Source organism: Mchenga conophoros, linkage group LG20, assembly GCF_057382185.1.
Source record: "Mchenga conophoros isolate Kocher_MC1m ecotype Shallow Benthic linkage group LG20, M_conophoros_male_GT1.1, whole genome shotgun sequence".
NCBI lineage: Eukaryota > Metazoa > Chordata > Actinopteri > Cichliformes > Cichlidae > Mchenga > Mchenga conophoros.
Genome location: NC_140545.1, coordinates 26,675,661 through 26,692,950, shown reverse-complemented (window position 1 = coordinate 26,692,950; position 17,290 = coordinate 26,675,661). Strand labels below are relative to the sequence as shown.

Genomic DNA, 17,290 nt, shown 5'->3' with positions numbered 1-17,290 from the left:
CAATATAAAACCATACACATTTTATCAAATTTCTATTTGCAAGCTAGACGTGAAAATTTCATTGGTGGCATTGATGATGTTTTCCTCTCTGCCCACCAAAAACACAGTGTTTGTTTTGCATTAGTTTGCTGAGACCTGGCTACCAAGTAGCAAGTACCTTTAAGTACACCTATTTGAATATAGGCAGTTCTTTAAGTGTCTTAACTGCTGATGAAAGTAGGGTTTTTTTTGTAGGCAGATGTAACTGTTTGCAAAAAGGGAACAAGCAAATAGACAGGTGTGGTTAAAGAGAGTACTGTCTGTGGACTGAAACTGGGTGGAGTCCTGTTTTGCTTAGCTTTGAGTACATTAGTCCAAGCTGAGCAGGAAACTTAAAAGGCTGACGAGGATTTAAAAAATAAAATAAAATAATTATGTCACACAGCAGGGTTTTTCATTGTTTTAAACAAACCAAAATACTTTTTATTATTTGGATTTCTCAAAGCTGCCACTAGTGTTTGTCCTGATCCAGCACAGACTGCTGCTGTCTGGTAAAAATGCAAACTAATGTGCAAAATACAAGTGAACAAAAGAATCTAAATGAAGCTTAATTTGGATAGCGCCTCACGTACCTTAAAATGTTCTTGTTTCAAAACCTAACCCAATGACCCTGAATGTTCTAACAAGGACAGCGCCTGCAATGTTTTAACCTCTGAGGGGTTTGCTGCCAGTCAACATCGGGCCCATTACTCCCCCCTAGCGGCCAGGAGTACTTCCGGTTTCTTTCTCGCGGTCATTCACTGTTTATGACATGTATGGAGCGCATTTCTCTTAATGTGTGTGCCTTACTCATACATCTGTTGACTTTACAGTTCTCCGCTATTACTCAGCTCTATGATATGGCAAGTTAGAGCCTGCCCCCCAAAGCTTCCTCCAAATATTTTTAATCATTAACAACAAAAGAGGATCCAAGTTAGAATGTAGAGACATAAAGGTCACCATGATAACATTTGCAAACACTTCTTTGTTTACTTTTTCCTGTTTAAATCGTGCTAACAAGACTCTTATCAAGTTAGTTACTACTTCTCCACAGTCCAGCCCTTTAGTTGGTGCAAGAAGTTTTCAGGAACTTTAAAAATGTCTTTGAGTGCAAGAAAGTAAGATTAATCACTACAGAGGATGTATTCATTAGACACTGGGGACTGACAGTTAAAAAAGTCAAACTAATGGTTTTTGAAGTATAGGGAAACAAAAAAATGCAAAGCTCAGGGTTCACATAATGCAAATAAAACACGACATTATGCTTCGATATAGAGAACAGAAATTAAACTATGTGGTGATTTTTAATATATCATTCCTCCATTCACAGAGAATATACAGTGATTCTTGAATTTGCAAAGCATGCCCCAAGCATCTTAATCTGAACGTTAGAAGATGTACTGTATGAGATTAGATCATATATACAATACGTCAACACTTCACAGTTCAGATACATATCTCAGCAGGAAGCTGCATGAACCAGATCTTCAGACTAGAAACTACAAGGCTGAATGAGACAAGTGAACACAGATAAAATGTAACTCGAGAAAGGGGACTTCAGTTAGTGGAAAATTAGGTCAGGATGACTTTAAATGTATGTGTTTGCTGGGCACAGAGAATGTGCACTGATTGTACATGCATATGGATTCTCTGTTGTGAAGCCTGAAGCTAGGGGCGTGATGGTATAATGAGTGCTTTGCATTTGACACTGTTTTTTTCTTTTTTTTTTAAATATCAGGTTTCAAGGCAACACTTTATAAGCAATGGTAGTCCCAGAGTAGCAGCTACACAAAATCCCATTTCATTTGTGGTCATGGGATTCATTTATCATCAGGAAATGACGCAAAAACACACAGACTTACACCACAGACTAAGAGGAATAAACTGAAGTAGCGACCTGACCTCCATAATCTCCTGGCGTGCAGCTTACATGCTTGGTGAATATAATTTATTTGGTTTTGTTTGTTTTCCTCTGCACCTTGTTTCTGAAATCTGTCAGATTTTTCAAGGTAAGTTCTTTACCCCTTTGCCTCTACCACTATTGGATTTGGTATATTCCTACTGATCTACCACAGTAAAACTTTGGTTCTTCAATCAGTCAACCAAAACTTTATTTCAAACATATAAGTAACAAATGTTCATACATATAAAATAATAACTGAAAGCATCATATTCACATGAAAAAGAAAATGTTGACCATTTCCAGTTCAAAAGAAGCAGGAGGAAGCAAATCCTTTTTAATTCATACCCCTGTCTAGCTCATCTTCTATACTGGTTTCAGTTAATAACAGTACCACTTTTAAATATGCCCATTTAACACACTGATTCATGCTATGTTGATACATAGATCTTTACACATTGATCTATAACTATTTAACTACACTTATGCAAAAGTATTGCTTTTTAAAATAAATCATTATATGTAAATATCAATTTTGTAATGCACAGCACAAAAGTATAAACATATAACACATACCTCATCCATAAACTGCGTTATAAATGTTTTTTTTTTACACAATTTCAACACTGATTCATATCCTTAGTGTCCTTGTTTTAACATATGTATTAAATATGGATTATTTTAGCCCTTAATTGGACTACTTTTCTTTTAATCAGGCTTATTGTTGTTGTTTTTAATATGAAGCATAAGATCCCCCCCCAATCACAGTCAATCTAGCCCCAGACGCTTTGCTTTGAAAGAAATAAACAGAGGAATTTCCCCTTAAGAGATGGCATAAGCAGGCCACTATTGCAACTCTATCACTGAAGTAATTTCATGTCTCTTGCCTCCTATTTCACAGACGGAGGAACAAGAATAGAATAAGGCTTCATGGGAGGGACCGAAGTTTTGTGAGTAGAACAGGTTTTTGTGCACCTGCTGTGACCTGTTTGTCCAGCTCACAAACACACAGGGTGGAGGTGGACGGTGTGCTATGGTCGACCCCTGTGAAAACAGAACTGGATTAATGGTCTTCAGCTGTTCGAGGCCCCAACGCTATCTAAGTAAGTTTAATATTGGTAGGGGGACTGTCGACGAATAATTTAATAATTGTTTAATAATGTTTATTTACAGTATAATTTATTTAAATTATTAGCTTCCCTCGGTTATTAGTTCGCACTCACATGTATATTTAAAACACCCTTATCCCGAACAAGTCCAGCCGGTTATCCTGAGCTGTGGGGCTTTGGTGTGGGCTGTAACACGAAGCTAGCTTCCCAGAGCTGCGCGGTGGTGATTCAGCTTTGGCGACGGAGCTGCGTTCACCTCAGCTCACCTGCTGCTTTTAAAAATCCAAAACAACCCAGTCGGGAACGACTTTTTATTTTAGTATCACTGGTATTATTTGACTGGAGGTACCTTACAACGACGGTAAGTGACGTTAGCCGAGCTCCGAGCGCTTTGTAGCTGAATTTAAAAAAGGAGATGTGCTAGCTTGTGGCATCGCGGTGGTGGAGGCGCCGCGGAGGGAGGAAGGTCCGTGTTTAACCGGCAATAACGCTGTTATTCTGCAATAGTAATAGTTTATGTGTCTGTGTGTGTTATAGGCAAGCATGAAAATATTTAGATTAAGCCATATTTCGCGAGGGTTTAGATACATAATAAGCATGGTTATGAACATGTGCGTCTTTAAGGAAATTCATCCTCAAAAACTAGTTATTCTGCGTGGTTTCTCGTCTTTGCAGGTTGTAGAAAATGCACCATCACTGGAGCTACACATCCGCGTCTTGGCCTATTAATAACATTCCCCTAAGGAGGACAAATGAGGCTGCTGTGATCTTTTTGTAAGGGTGCCAATGTCACACTAGAGATTTACAGATCACGGTAAGAAAACTGTGATTTATTGGGACATTAAAGATAAAGCAGATGAGGTCATTCTCCAGCGCCACAGCAACACTAGCGGTCCATAAAGGTATATTTTAGTGATTTATTTGTGTTTTAGTGTGGATAATAGTAGCATGTGTGTGGCTTACTATCCCAGACAAGGAACAAGTGGGACAGTGAATATGGATATCCTGCATTAGGTCCTCAAAGATAAAGATACAGTACGTAGAAGTCATGCACAACGCTGCTCCAGAAATTGTGGCCGGATACCCGAGTGGAAGCGTGGTGGATAAAGATGCCAATCCAGAGACAACCTTGGGGAGCGCTTACTCTCCAGTGGACTACATGAGCATCACCAGCTTCCCCAGGTTGCCAGAAGATGACGTGTCTGGGGAAAATACCCTGAAATCCCGCAAGGATGATGACAACGTCCTGAGTGAGCAAGATACAGGTCAGACAGAAGTTATCAAAGAAAATCGTTTATCTCACACACAGTCATGGTTACAAGGGAGCTTTTTTTGTGATTTGCTGACTAATAGCATTTGGTATGGTGGTGCTGTGTCTCAGACCCAGATCTGTTTCTGAAGTCGGCTCGCCTCCAGCGCCTCCCCTCCTCGGCTTCAGACCTAGCTAGCCATGATGCTGTGTCGCTGCAGGAGACCAACAGAGACCCTTTTACAGAAGAATGTGCCTGCCAGCGAGATGGCTTGACAGTCATCATCACGGCCTGTCTCACCTTTGCTACAGGAGTCACTGTGGCTCTCATCATGCAGATCTACTTTGGAGATCCACAGGTAGGGTTGCATGTCATTTTTCTGTAGTCGTGTTGCAATGCTGTTGCTTCACTCAAATAAGTATGGGTTATTATAGGATTATGGGTGACTCCACATGCTTCTTAGCCTCCTTACATGCAAGCCTCTGTCATTCTGAATGTTTTTTAACTGCCTCTCTCCCTTTCTGCTTTGTCTACTGCAAGGTCTTTAACCAAGGAGCAGTGGTGACAGATGTGGCTCAGTGTACATCTCTGGGCTTTGACGTTCTTGAAAAGCAGGGCTCCAGCGTTGACGCCGCCATCACCGCTGCTCTCTGTTTGGGAATTGTGCACCCTCACACGTCTGGTATTGGAGGGTGAGTTATAGGAACAGATCAATCTCTGCTAAGCAGAACCACCATTAAGTATGAATTTGAAGACCACTTTTTGCTCTTTTGATGATCAGTGGAGGCGTTATGTTGGTGCACGACATCCGTAAGAATGAGACAAGGGTCATTGACTTCAGAGAGACAGCACCATCGGCAATCGACGAGAAGATGCTGCTGACAGACCTTCAAGATAATGTAAGGAATTACTCTGGAGGACTCTTTATTATACCTATATGGGGTTGCTCAGAGAGCCTTGTCACTCTTTTGATTATTTATGCACTGTTTACTTTGCATTGGCATTTCAGAATGGCTTGCTGGTAGGGGTTCCTGGCATGCTCAGTGGGCTGCATCAGGCACACCAGCTCTATGGCAGGTAAACAGCATATCATGCAGTCCTTTCTTCTTATGCCATAAATAGTTGCGGCTTTCTGGATTATCTGCATTCCTTTCTTCTTGGTTATTGTTTAATTCACTTTGTTTGTGACACTCCTCAATGAAACAAATCATTTTCTTTCATTGTTCTTTTAAGGCAAGAATAGCAAAAACTGATATTTTGAGCTGTTGACAATGACTGTGCTTCTCTCATTGTTCAGAACTTAAGCAGTGACTCATTGTGAATGTACACCAGCTGTGTTTAAAGAAAAGCCAGTAGCTTATTTTTGTCAGATTGTTAAGCCGCAGTTACTCTAATGCTGTGTAATTATCCTGATCCAGAGGCCTCGGCTGTTAAGAGCTAACCTGTTTGATCCGTTTAGGGAGAAAATGTGGCTTCTCAATTTGGCAAAATATACTCTTTGAAAATGAGGAGTGTCTGTATGAAACATATCATATTTGTAAAAGAAGGCAGACTTGTATGACCTTTGATTTCAACAGGATCCCCTGGAAAGATGTCGTTGCCATGGCAGCAGATGTGGCCAGAAATGGATTTAACGTTACTCATGACTTTGGTAAGTATAGGGTAATATATAGAACAAATTGCTTGGTGTGAAATCAGTGGGGGTGTTTTTTTTTTTTTAATCTCATCTGCCTCCCTTTTGTTCTCTCCACAGCTGAAGCTTTGGCAAATGTTAAGAGCCAAAACATGTCGGCTGCATTTCGGGATTTATTCCTACCCAAAGACCAGGTTCCCCTCACCGGACAGTTCACCAGACGCCTCGATTTAGCAGCTGTTCTCGATGCTGTCGCTGTTAAAGGGATATCAGAGTTCTATAGTGGAAATGTGGCTCAGAAAATGGCATCTGCAGTAAGGATAAACATTTTTTTCACCAAGCTACAGATGTGATTATGTAAGTGGTCATGAATCCTGCATAGTCTCAGTGGCGAGTCGTTTTCCCTCTCCTATGCTAAGTCACTGTTATACTTGCCCTCTTGTTCCCTGTACGACTCGGGGAAATAAGGCTTCAGAGAAATTCAACTTCACTGTGACTCTCGACTACCTATCTTCAGATTAAAATAAACACATTTTATAAACTAGAAGTATTGCTTCTTTTTGGAAGTACTTTCATGTCTACAAAATTAAAACATATAAGAAAAAGCTTACATAAATACAAAAATATTTAGTGCAGTATTCAATATTCATAGCAGTTCATGAGATAGCCATGACCTCTAATCTACTTCTTCCTGTTCCTGGGCAATAATTTCTATTACTTTTAGGCCCCTGAACATAATTTTTCATTAGTCTTGCCTCATATGTCCTGAAACGTGTCCATCACTGTTGGGTGTAACAGTTTTCAGTAAAGGTCTAGGTTCAGTAATAACATTACAGTTATTTGTACAGTTAGTCCAGTAATTACTTACAGGTATCGCTGCGCTAATAACTGTAAGTAATTACAAAAAATATATGCCTTTTTCTTCCTGTACACTTGCGCTGCAATCAGCTGATTTCAGTTTGTCAGAAGGGAAATGATGGAGCGGTCTCCACTCTTTGAGGAGTGGAGATGTTGAGACGACTTTTATCTTTACTGCACGTTTTTTTCTGAGAAGAGCAAAATGCAAACCACAGCATTTGCTCTTTGCAAGCATCTGGTAGGTAGTAATAGGTGTGTCCTCATTAATAATAACTAGAAAGCAATGCAACAAGTAGTGTAACAAATTACTTTCTCCGGTGAGTAACTGTGTGAGTAAAATACTGCATTACATTTCAGTAAAATAATGAACATTGTGTAAAAGAGTACTTTTTGGTGTGTGTAAATCTACACAAAATCAACATGAACTGGATTAGACATTTTAAAGAACTTGTTTAGAGCTGGGGATTAAAAACTAGTGGATTAGGTTTAACAAAAATAAGATGCAACAGTTGCTACTTCTTTTACAGCGCAGATTTCTTGGTTGCCAAGGTGATCCATCCCCACTTTGTCTGAACAATATAAGTGATGTCATGATTCAGGTCAACAAAGATGGATGATGACAGAAATTGCTTTTTTGTGATTGTTTCACATTTTGCTCTGAGACTGGGCTAAAAATTACAGATCTCACAACAGAAAATCATTACACGCAATTATTGTGACAGTGACTGGTGTAGATTTAATGATATTCCAAGCAGCACTAGCTTAATAAAATAATTCATTGCAATGAAATTTGAATATGAGTTCTCTAATTAAGCATAAGTTGTTGGGGGTTTTTTTTGTTTGTTTTTTTAACATGTGGGGTAGCAGGCATCACAGCAGGTTATACCAGACCTGATATTTTCAGTCTTCAAATGTTTGTTTGTTTTTTTTACTTTTTTCTGTAAACAAAATCATAAATTACACAATCTTAAATTAATCCTGAGATTCTAAATAATAGGGCTGTGCGATATTACCAAATATAAGATATTTCTCATCCCAATAACGATATATATATATATATATAAAAATAGTGCTTTTTCTGTAAATTCTGTGAATCTCTGGCAAATCGACTTATGTGAAGTGTTTTCAGCTGGGCGTCATGTACCTGGAGTCGAGTGTTTTGACCGATGCATGAAGTGATATATTTTTAGACATAAGTTGTAACAGCTACCATTTTCTTTGTGAGTATTTATTACATGGCGTGCTGCAGAGGAAAGCCTGTTCTAACGTTTGAGTCTAGGGTTTATTTTGAGCACCTGATGCCTCTTTTTTGTTTCTTATCCGTAAACTCTCTCCATTCTCTTTCATGTGATTCTTGCATAGGTGGTTGACGAGGTTTGTCGTGTTTGAGTCCGTGTTGGGATCGGTTTGTGGCATAATTTGCATAGTTTTCTGGTCCGTGTCAGACTTTTCATAACCAAACCATGTCCATGCTACAGAGGTAGCCTCTTGTTTAGGAATAATGTCCTCGATTTGTTTTGACTGATCTCTCTGTTTGGAGCTATCTGGTTCTGCCTCATCTTCACGGGCTATGCTGGTATTAACAGTGTATTTTGTGACAACATGAAACAACGATAGCGTATAATTTCAAAAGATAGATGTTTTCATTTCGTCATCCAATATATTTCTTCATATCGCACAGCCCTACTAAATAAGCATAAGAGTAAGGTAAATGAAATGTTCCTGACTCTTAAAATGTCCAGTTAGTAACAGTAACACACAGGATAAAGAATACTCGCCTCTAAATTTCAGTTTATCCTTTCATTTTTTAATAGGTGAAAGCGAGAGGCGGAGTGCTCACAGAGGATGACATTCGAAACTACAGCTCAATCATACAGAAGCCAGCAGAAATCACCTATCAGGGTAAATACCAGTTCAGCTATTTTCAAGAACACAGCACTGATCTGAAGCAGTTCTGTGAACACAGCTTGTCCTTCCAGTATTTATTTAGTAACAGCCAGTTACATTTGAAGTTGACAAGGTTAAAGGGTTAAAGCTGGGTTGGGCAACATGTTTTTGGTATCATCAGACCGAAATCCGTAACAGCCTTTCAGCATATTGTTATTTAACCGATCTGTAAATGAACTGCACCGCCTCCGGGCTTCAGGCTCTGTTTTGCAGCTAGATAAAATCCAGCCCCTGACCAGACTTTGGCCTGTTTTTTGATCAGATCAGGTGTATAGAGTGAAGAAGTCCATGGCAGAAATGAGAGTTGGTGCCCTTGGCGAACACATTTCCGATGTATATCTATTCTGTCTAATGATCTGTTGGTGTTTCTGAAGGACACCACGTGATGGCAGCCCCAGCCCCACATGCAGGCGTTGCTTTGATCACTGCACTCAACATCCTTGAAGGGTACAACATCACCAGCCAGATGCCGAGGACCACTACCTACCACTGGATTGCAGAGGTAATGCAAAACAGTTTAGCACAATTTACAAAGCCTATTAAATGTGTGTAAAGTAAATTAATTGACAGGATTAAAAAAAATATGTTAATTATGCGTTAATCTTCCAGGCTGTGAAAATATCTCTGGGCCTGGCTAGTAAGCTGGGAGATCCCATGTATGACTCCACCGTTCCAGAGATTGTTGATAAGATGCTGAGGTAGATATCAGCTCCCACTGCCTTTTATATTTTATAAATACAGCCTAATTAAGTAAGATATTTTATTTGAACCCTGCCCTTTCTTTTGCAACCTTCAAGTAAATCCCAGGCTTCCCAACTTCGCGAGATGATCAGTGACTCTCAGGCATTCCCTGTCCAGCATTACACAACAACCTTTACCTTGGAGGATGGTGCAGCAGCGGCCCAAGTCATGGTCATGGGCCCAGACGACCTCATTGTGTCTGTAATGAGGTATGCAACCCTTTAAAAGGACTGTAGGGGATTTAAACAATCCCAAAGATGTTTAAGCGTTGATTAAAATTCATGAATAATACAAGTTAAGACTTTTTTTCCTCACTTCTGCTTGTTTTAGCTCGCTAAACAAGCCCTTTGGCAGTGGGATTGTGACTCCTTCAGGAATCCTTTTGAATAGCCAGATTCTGGACTTCTCATGGACTAATAAAACACAGAGCTCATCACCCAACCCAGTAACTACGACTTTTTTCTTTCAGTGTTAACGGATTTGTTCTTAACACATTTGCAGCATTTCTTATGGATTTTGTTTTCTTTTGGTTGGCTGTAGCATAACAACCTCCACCCTGGGAAAAGACCCATGTCCTTCTTGATGCCCACAGCAGTGAGGCCAGCCGTGGGGTTATGTGGCACATATGTGGCCGTTGGATCATCCAATGGAGAGAAGGCTCTCAGCGGCATAACACAGGTTGCTTGATTTCTGGAGGAATTTGTAACATTCATAGTTATTCTTATAAATGTGGAAATACACGTTGACAGAAGTTTACTTTGATGTTATTCTGATCCTTCGTAGGTGCTGATGAATGTTTTGTCTTCACGTAAAAACATGAGTGACAGTTTAGCATATGGAAGACTCCACCCACAGCTGCAGTCCAACACCCTCCTAGTGGACTGTGAGTTTTTCTTACTGATAACCTCTTTTATCAGGTTTGATCCAAGCATAACAGTGTTGGCTCACCATTACTGCTATGACATGCAGTATACACCATGCAGAGAGTCCTGTAGTACCCTTGCACCTCTATGGCGTTATTTTTGTTCCACTCTTCTGAGCGCACGCAAAAAAAATTTGAGCACACGTAAAAAAAAGTTTGCAGGTGCAAGTGTTGCATTTTGAGGAGAAATTTATTTTGAGTGAAGAAAAGCTGAATTTGAGTGAACAAAATTCATTGCTGCTTGCAAAAAATGTATTTCTGTGTTTGCTATTATCCACACACACACAATAGCAGCCCCTCTCGCTCAGTTTTTGCATTTGCGCTTGCTCACATTGTGTTGCTCAATTCTTTCCGTTATATTTGTGCCACAAAACCAGCCAATCACAGACTTGGATGCAAAAAAATAAACTTATATTTTGAGAGCACTTGTGCAAATATGTGATGCCTTGATAAATCAAGCAGGTATTTGAAGTTTACACAGCACCATTCTCGCATGAAAATATCTTAAAAGTTTATTTTGTGACCCAGTAAGAGTAATATTTCAAACTCTGCCACTCTGTGCTCCTCTGCCACTGCCTCGTTTGAGTTTTGGACGAAATGGATTATGGGATATTGCATTTCGTCATTTCGAGCTGATTGGAGACCAGAACAGCCAATCAGATTTTTTTGCATCCAAGTCTGTGATTGGCTGGTTTTGTGGCACAAATATAACGGTGTACAGAAAGAGCTGAGCGCGCACGGGCAGAAATGTTGAGAGCGCGAGCAAAACATTGCGAGCAAGTGCAAATGCAAAAACTGAGCGAGAGGGGCTGCTATTGTGTGTGTGTGTGTGTGGATAATAGCAAACACTGAAATACATTTTTTGCACGCAGCAATGAATTTTGTTCGCTCTAATTCAGCTTTTCTTTGCTCAAAATAAATTTCTCCTCAAAATACAACACTTGCACCTGCAAACTTTTTTTTTACGTGCGCTCAGAATAGTGGCACAAAAATAACGCCATACACCTCTGCTTACGTTGTCTTTAGGTTGTGTTTTCTGTGTACACTATGCAAAGTAGAGGAGGAGCAGGAAAAGCAGCAGGTACTTCTGCTGTAATGGGAAGCAGATGCTGAGGTTTAGTGTTTCCATGGAACAGCGAAGTGTCTTGATTAAAAGATCAGTCTTCTGTAGTTTTAGTAGGATGTAGCATAAATGGACTGGAGTGGTACTTTGTATAGCACTTCTCTGACTGAGCACTCAAAGTGGTTTTTACTACAAGCCTAATTCTTTCAGTCACACACATTCACACAGCGCTTCCATTCTATACCTTAAAGCACTATGTCTTACATTCGCACACACCCTCATACTCAGACTGATCCATCGAGAGCAACTTGGCCGATGATCAAACCACCAACCTTCCAATCAGTGGACGACCTGAGCCACACCCACCCCCTAAATCTTAAGGTCATATGTGGAAATTCCATGAGAATTTTGTTTATGAATAATAATATAGAATCAGTAGCCAATTCATTAGTTATACATAGACTAACCGATATTGGACTACAGAAGAAAAGCATTGCCTGCTCTGATGGGTCTTGATTTGCGCTGCAGCATTTAGATTCATACTTTGGCAACATGAAGACATGGATCCAGCCTGACTTTCCTCAACAGTTCAGGCTGTTGCTGGTGGTGTAATGATGGGGATGATATTTTCTTGCCACACTTTGGGCCACTTAGTAAGAATTAAGCCTCATTTAAATGTCACAGCTTAACTGAGTATTGTTGGTAACTGTTATGACCAAAGTGTACACACCTTCTGATGGCTGCTAACTGAAGCCAGCCATTGATCTGGCTAATAATGAACCCACAGTTAACATGTCCACATAATCTAGCAACTTGGTGCACGGGCTCTTAAAAAAGAATGAAGCTTGGCAGTTTGATATCTATTATTGCCTGGGAAAATTGTGAGGATGAATACTGTGTTACAAAAAAAAATTATCTGGTTTATACACTTTAATTCTTGTCCTCTGGCTCCATTTTTATAGCAAGAGGGACAAACTACTAACTGAAAGCTTCTAGATAAATCTAACCAATCTACAGCATTTGGCTCCAATCAGTTCACTAAAGAACAAAAGAAAAATGTGACCAGCTAATCTAGGTAGCCTGAATCTATTGGTATTAATTCAAAGGGATCCTAATGTAGAATCACGAATTATCATCTTGGTTGAATTAATAATGGATTGGATTTATATAGCACTTTTCAAGGCACCCAAAGGGCTTTACAATGCCACTATTCATTCACACACTGGTGGAGGCAGCTACGGTTGTAGCCACAGCTGCCCTGGGGCAGACTGACAGAAGCGAGGCTGCCATATTGTGCCAGCCTCCTGGCCAACACCAGTAGGTGGTAGGGTAAAGTGTCTTGCCCAAGGACACAACGACCAGGACAGAGAGCCCAGGGATCGAACCGGCGACCTTCCGGTTACAGATACGGTTCCCAACCCCCTGAGCCACGGTCGCCCATGGATCAGGGGCAATAGTCCATCTCTCACCTACCAGAGCTTATTGACTGGTATATGAGCAGCAGAGTGATGATCATTGGCTCAATCAGAGCCTCTGCTAACTTCTCACTTGTCTTAATCTTGCCCTTGAATCCATTCATAAGTCAAAAGCCAAAAAACACGTGCTTGGTTACGAACATGATATACTAGGTCCTTGTAGAATTAGAGTTTAACCTAATTGTGATCCCACAGCTACTGTGTTTATTAGCTCAACATTATGTTAGTACCGTCTTCTGTCTCACACTTTCTCTTTCTCTCTTGCAGCCAAGTTTTTAGAAGAGGATGTGGAGGGGCTGGAAGCTAAAGGTCACAAAGTTCAGAAAAGAGATATTTTGTCATTGGTGGAGGGCACACGGAGAACTAATGACCTCATCATTGGAGTGAAGGACCCCCGTAGTGCAGATGCCTCTGCCCTTACTATGTCCAATATGCCTTAGTGCATCCGTCCAATTTTACAAACATATAATGCCAAGATAGTAAGACTTACTCTGTATGATGCCTAAAGAGGGAGTAAGAAGGCTGCTGATCAGATAAAAGTAGATAGGCAAAAGATTCTGAAAGGGATCCTCTGATACTAATTTGTTTTGCTCACAAGAATACTAAACTGGTCACCATCTTGCATATCAGTCACTCTGCCACATCCTCACATAACGTCCAGTCACGGTGTACATAGTGTTGAAAATGTGTGTTCAGTACCTTTACCCTTAGTGGCATCAGTCTGCAGCCTGCATTATGCACAGCAGGGTAAAGAAATGTTAGGTGTGCTCATTAATTATTATCCAACACACTCGAGGTCGGTGATGAAAACAGTAATTTTTAAAGGTTAGAAATTATTGGGAGTAGCAGCTAGTTGAGACCTGAGTGAGCGGTTTTATATAAATTAATGAAAGAAATGATGCCACACCATTTAAACGACACATGCATGGTGCAAAGTGCATATGAGCCATCGGATTGCTTTTCATCCTTTGCACTACATTTCACCATTAAACCAGATTGCGCGTGAGATCAAGTGGAGTGGTGAAAGTGATTAAGACGTGTATTGTCACGCATGAACAAGACTGTCCTGAACTGAAACACAGAGGCTAAAGCTTTTACTTTCCTGTTCGTTATATGGTGTGTAACTGTGATTTGATGTTGTTTGGTACAGCTGCTGCAGCTTTAACTGTTGCAAACAATCAGTGGCTCTCTGGACCATTTTTAAGACTAGCATTATATGTTGTACACAAATGTGATGAGACCGTCCTATCTCAATCGATTTCCTTCATCAAGTGGATTTGATTCAGTTTAAAGGGTTTTAAATATCAGTAGAGTGAACGTATTTAAATACATAATTTAAGAAATTTGAGTTGTTGCATCATTTTGTTCTCACTTTGAACCTGTGAAGGCTTTTTTTTTTCTAGAGCTGGGTGCACTTGTTCGTAAATTTGGATTGATCAAATTCTTTAGAGATGGAATGAATGTAATGACTATTTTTATATGAACATTTGTTGTGCTGTACACATTATTTTTACTGTTGGAGCAATACATTCACTCGGCACATATTTAGGAAGGGATGTTCTGTTTACTTTTTGCCTACTTTTGTTGTTATATTAGCCAGAATATTTGAGAAGCCAGCAACTTTTGTAAAGCATTGCACTTGTACACAAAATGGGTTTGATCTTTGCGTCCAGAACGGCCAGTGCTGACTAATCAAATTGGGGTTTTCACCTTGTTTTCTCCCTCACCAGTGCAATATGACTGTTGATACTTGTTTCCTGTACTGTAGAGTGCCATGCCTTAAGGCACACATTTGCACAGTCTGATGTTGCACCTGTCTGGTTTTTTGTTTGTTTGTTTTTTTATGTTTGCATTTGTTGCTGATTTTAACAAAGATCGGCACTGTTCAGACCCAACAAATAAAAAGCTTGCACACATCCTAAACAGTAATGATTGTTTATCTGTTTTTTGAGTCTTCATACACTGAGCAAAACATTTGAGCCACCACCTATTTCCAGCAGATTTTCTTGTAATTTTTACAAATTGGTCTTGAGCAGTAGCTCTCCAGGCTTTTTGGAGACTTTTCAAAGTGTTTCTCTGGACGTTACCACTCATTTTCATTCCTATCTGTTTAACTGAGGAATCTGTTTTTGTCAGTTAAACCATTTGACACTGACCTCTCAATCATTCAAACAACAAAAACCTTAGCAAAGGATTTTTAATTGTATCTTTACATGACTATGAAAAATGCAAAATATAGAAGTTTAATTGGCATAAAATTTTCTTTTAACATTTAACAAGGTGATTCCCAAAGTGCTGAAAATTTTGGTTATCTTGGTCCTGTGTGCAATGTGTCCCTAAAAAAAATTTGAGTAAACTGGATAAGTGGAGGACAGAAGAAGTGCCAGGCTGAGAAAACTACCAGATAAAGATTACCTTTAACAAAAAGAAAAAAAAGGGCAGCACGATGGCACGGTGGTTAGCACTGTTGCCGCACAGCAAGAAGGTCCTGAGTTCAATTCCAACATCAGGTCGGGGTCTTTCTGTGTGGAGTTTGCATGTTCTCCCCGTGTTTGCGTGGGTTCTCTCCGGGTACTCCGGCTTCCTCCCACCGTCCAAAGACATGCAGCTTGTGGGGATAGGTTAATTGGATAATCCAAATTGCCACTAGGTGTGAACGTGCGAGTGAATTTGAGTGTGAATGGTTGTCTGTCCCTGTGTGTTAGCCCTGCGACAGACTGGCAACCTGTCCAGGGTGTACCCCGCCTCTCGCTCTATGACAGCTGGGATAGGCTCCAGCGCCCCCCGCGACCCTGAAAAGGATGAGCGGAAGTGAATGGATGGATGGGTGGAAAAAGAAAAAAAATCCCTGCAGTTAATACATCTACTGAAGCCTGATCGCAAATGATCTTAGTGGAAGGGTGTCATCAAGGAATCATTGAGAAGGGAAATGGGGAGAAAATGCTGAGGGATGTCAAATTATGCAAGACCTGAACTGAAAATCAGTGGCAAAGAGTTATATGGATGCATGAAAGCAAACATTTTCCAAGCAAAGTATAAAGAAATGAGGGGTGGGTCAAGGCTTTTGTACTGTACTGTACTGTATTTGACCAAAAACTGAAGGAATAAGGTAGACCCTGGTAGACCAGGGTTGGTTGTCACATGCTTTTCTCTTGCACAAACTGCTCTTTCAGTACTCCTTCAGTAACCATTCCTTTGTTCAATCAAAATGTGTGTCCTTCTCATTTTTGCAATTAATTGCAACAAAACGTAATTAACCATCACCAGCACTGACACTTTGTGACAACCAACCCCATAGCAGGTTTGGTTGTACCTATAGTTATTAATTGGGTTTCAATAAAAATTGTGATTAAAAAAAGAATGTGTAATGTTGTGAGGGGGTTTTCTGCCTTTCAGATAGAGCCATCAATAAGTTTGAACACCACCTAGTGTTCTGTGTATTTAAACTGTGAATTTGAAGCAGTGATAATTATTGTGACTTATTCTACATATGAGCAGTTAAAATTAGGAATTTGCAGTGTTTTGACAATGTAACCTTTATTAAAGCCACAAAAACAAATGAGAACAGATTCCACATTCATGAGTGTATTCTGAAGTTTTGTATCACTGATATCATTAAAACAGCCAGAATCTTTTTAAAATCTTTTTGTGCAGGATTTTTACCACAGGTAATCTACGGAATAGTAAACAAGTCAGTGTAAACATGTCAGAAGAAGAATGAAAGTCTGGATGGATGCTCAGTTATACATGTAAGGAAAGAGATGTATTTTAAAGTTCTAAAGATCTAGCAACCCTGTAACTTACCCAGGTCAATTATGACAAATGTACACCCCTGGACTGGTACAATATTTGTGAGATTATTTTTTTCAGACAACAAATTGGTCTGGCTATTTGTGCATGACTTAACACAAACCATTCTGCCAACCAACAAACAAAAAGATTTGTCATACCTGTGAGAACCAACCCTAAGACCAGTGAGACAACCATCCCCAACTGACCTCTTGTTAAACATTTTAACTTTTCTACCACCACGGCTTGTGAAAAACTGTTTCAAAGCAAAGCTACTGCTTTGAGCTTTTTAATAAGTGTCTATTTTTAATTACTAATATTATGGGATCTTTTAATACCAAAACAAAACAAAAAATAGTCGCACCAATTAAAATTACAAGATACAAGTGCAAATGTGTGATACTGACAGAATTCCATAGTGCTTTCTAATGTGGTAGTAACAAGTAGTGACAACCCCACTACTCTATTTGACAGAAAATGCCCATTTAAAATTATTCAGCTGGTATTTTACAAAACCGAATTATAAAATAATAATATTTATTATTATTATTACAATTTTAGAATGATGTAAATTATTTTTATTTA

General features: G+C 39.7%; 1 protein-coding gene across 3 annotated transcripts; it reads left to right on the top strand.

Annotated features, from left to right (window-relative positions):
* The first annotated feature begins 2,744 nt into the window (after positions 1 to 2,744).
* ggt7 (gamma-glutamyltransferase 7) lies at positions 2,745 to 14,863 on the top strand. 3 transcript variants are annotated; one of them, XM_085260113.1, is made up of 17 exons: positions 3,059 to 3,388; positions 3,703 to 3,841; positions 3,999 to 4,292; positions 4,409 to 4,635; positions 4,818 to 4,969; positions 5,059 to 5,176; positions 5,287 to 5,354; positions 5,855 to 5,928; positions 6,031 to 6,224; positions 8,583 to 8,670; positions 9,090 to 9,217; positions 9,325 to 9,413; positions 9,513 to 9,665; positions 9,787 to 9,901; positions 9,997 to 10,134; positions 10,240 to 10,339; positions 13,184 to 14,863. In XM_085260113.1, the coding sequence occupies exons 3-17, from the start codon at positions 4,076 to 4,078 to the stop codon at positions 13,354 to 13,356; spliced, it is 2,034 nt and encodes a 677-aa protein (XP_085116239.1). In that variant the 5' UTR covers positions 3,059 to 3,388; positions 3,703 to 3,841; positions 3,999 to 4,075; the 3' UTR covers positions 13,357 to 14,863. The 3 variants fall into 3 exon arrangements, with proteins under 3 accessions (XP_085116236.1, XP_085116239.1, XP_085116237.1); XM_085260111.1 differs by having other exon boundaries at positions 3,703 to 3,929; positions 4,042 to 4,292; XM_085260110.1 differs by lacking the exon at positions 3,059 to 3,388 and adding an exon at positions 2,745 to 3,021 and having other exon boundaries at positions 3,703 to 4,292.
* The last annotated feature ends 2,427 nt before the right edge of the window (positions 14,864 to 17,290 follow it).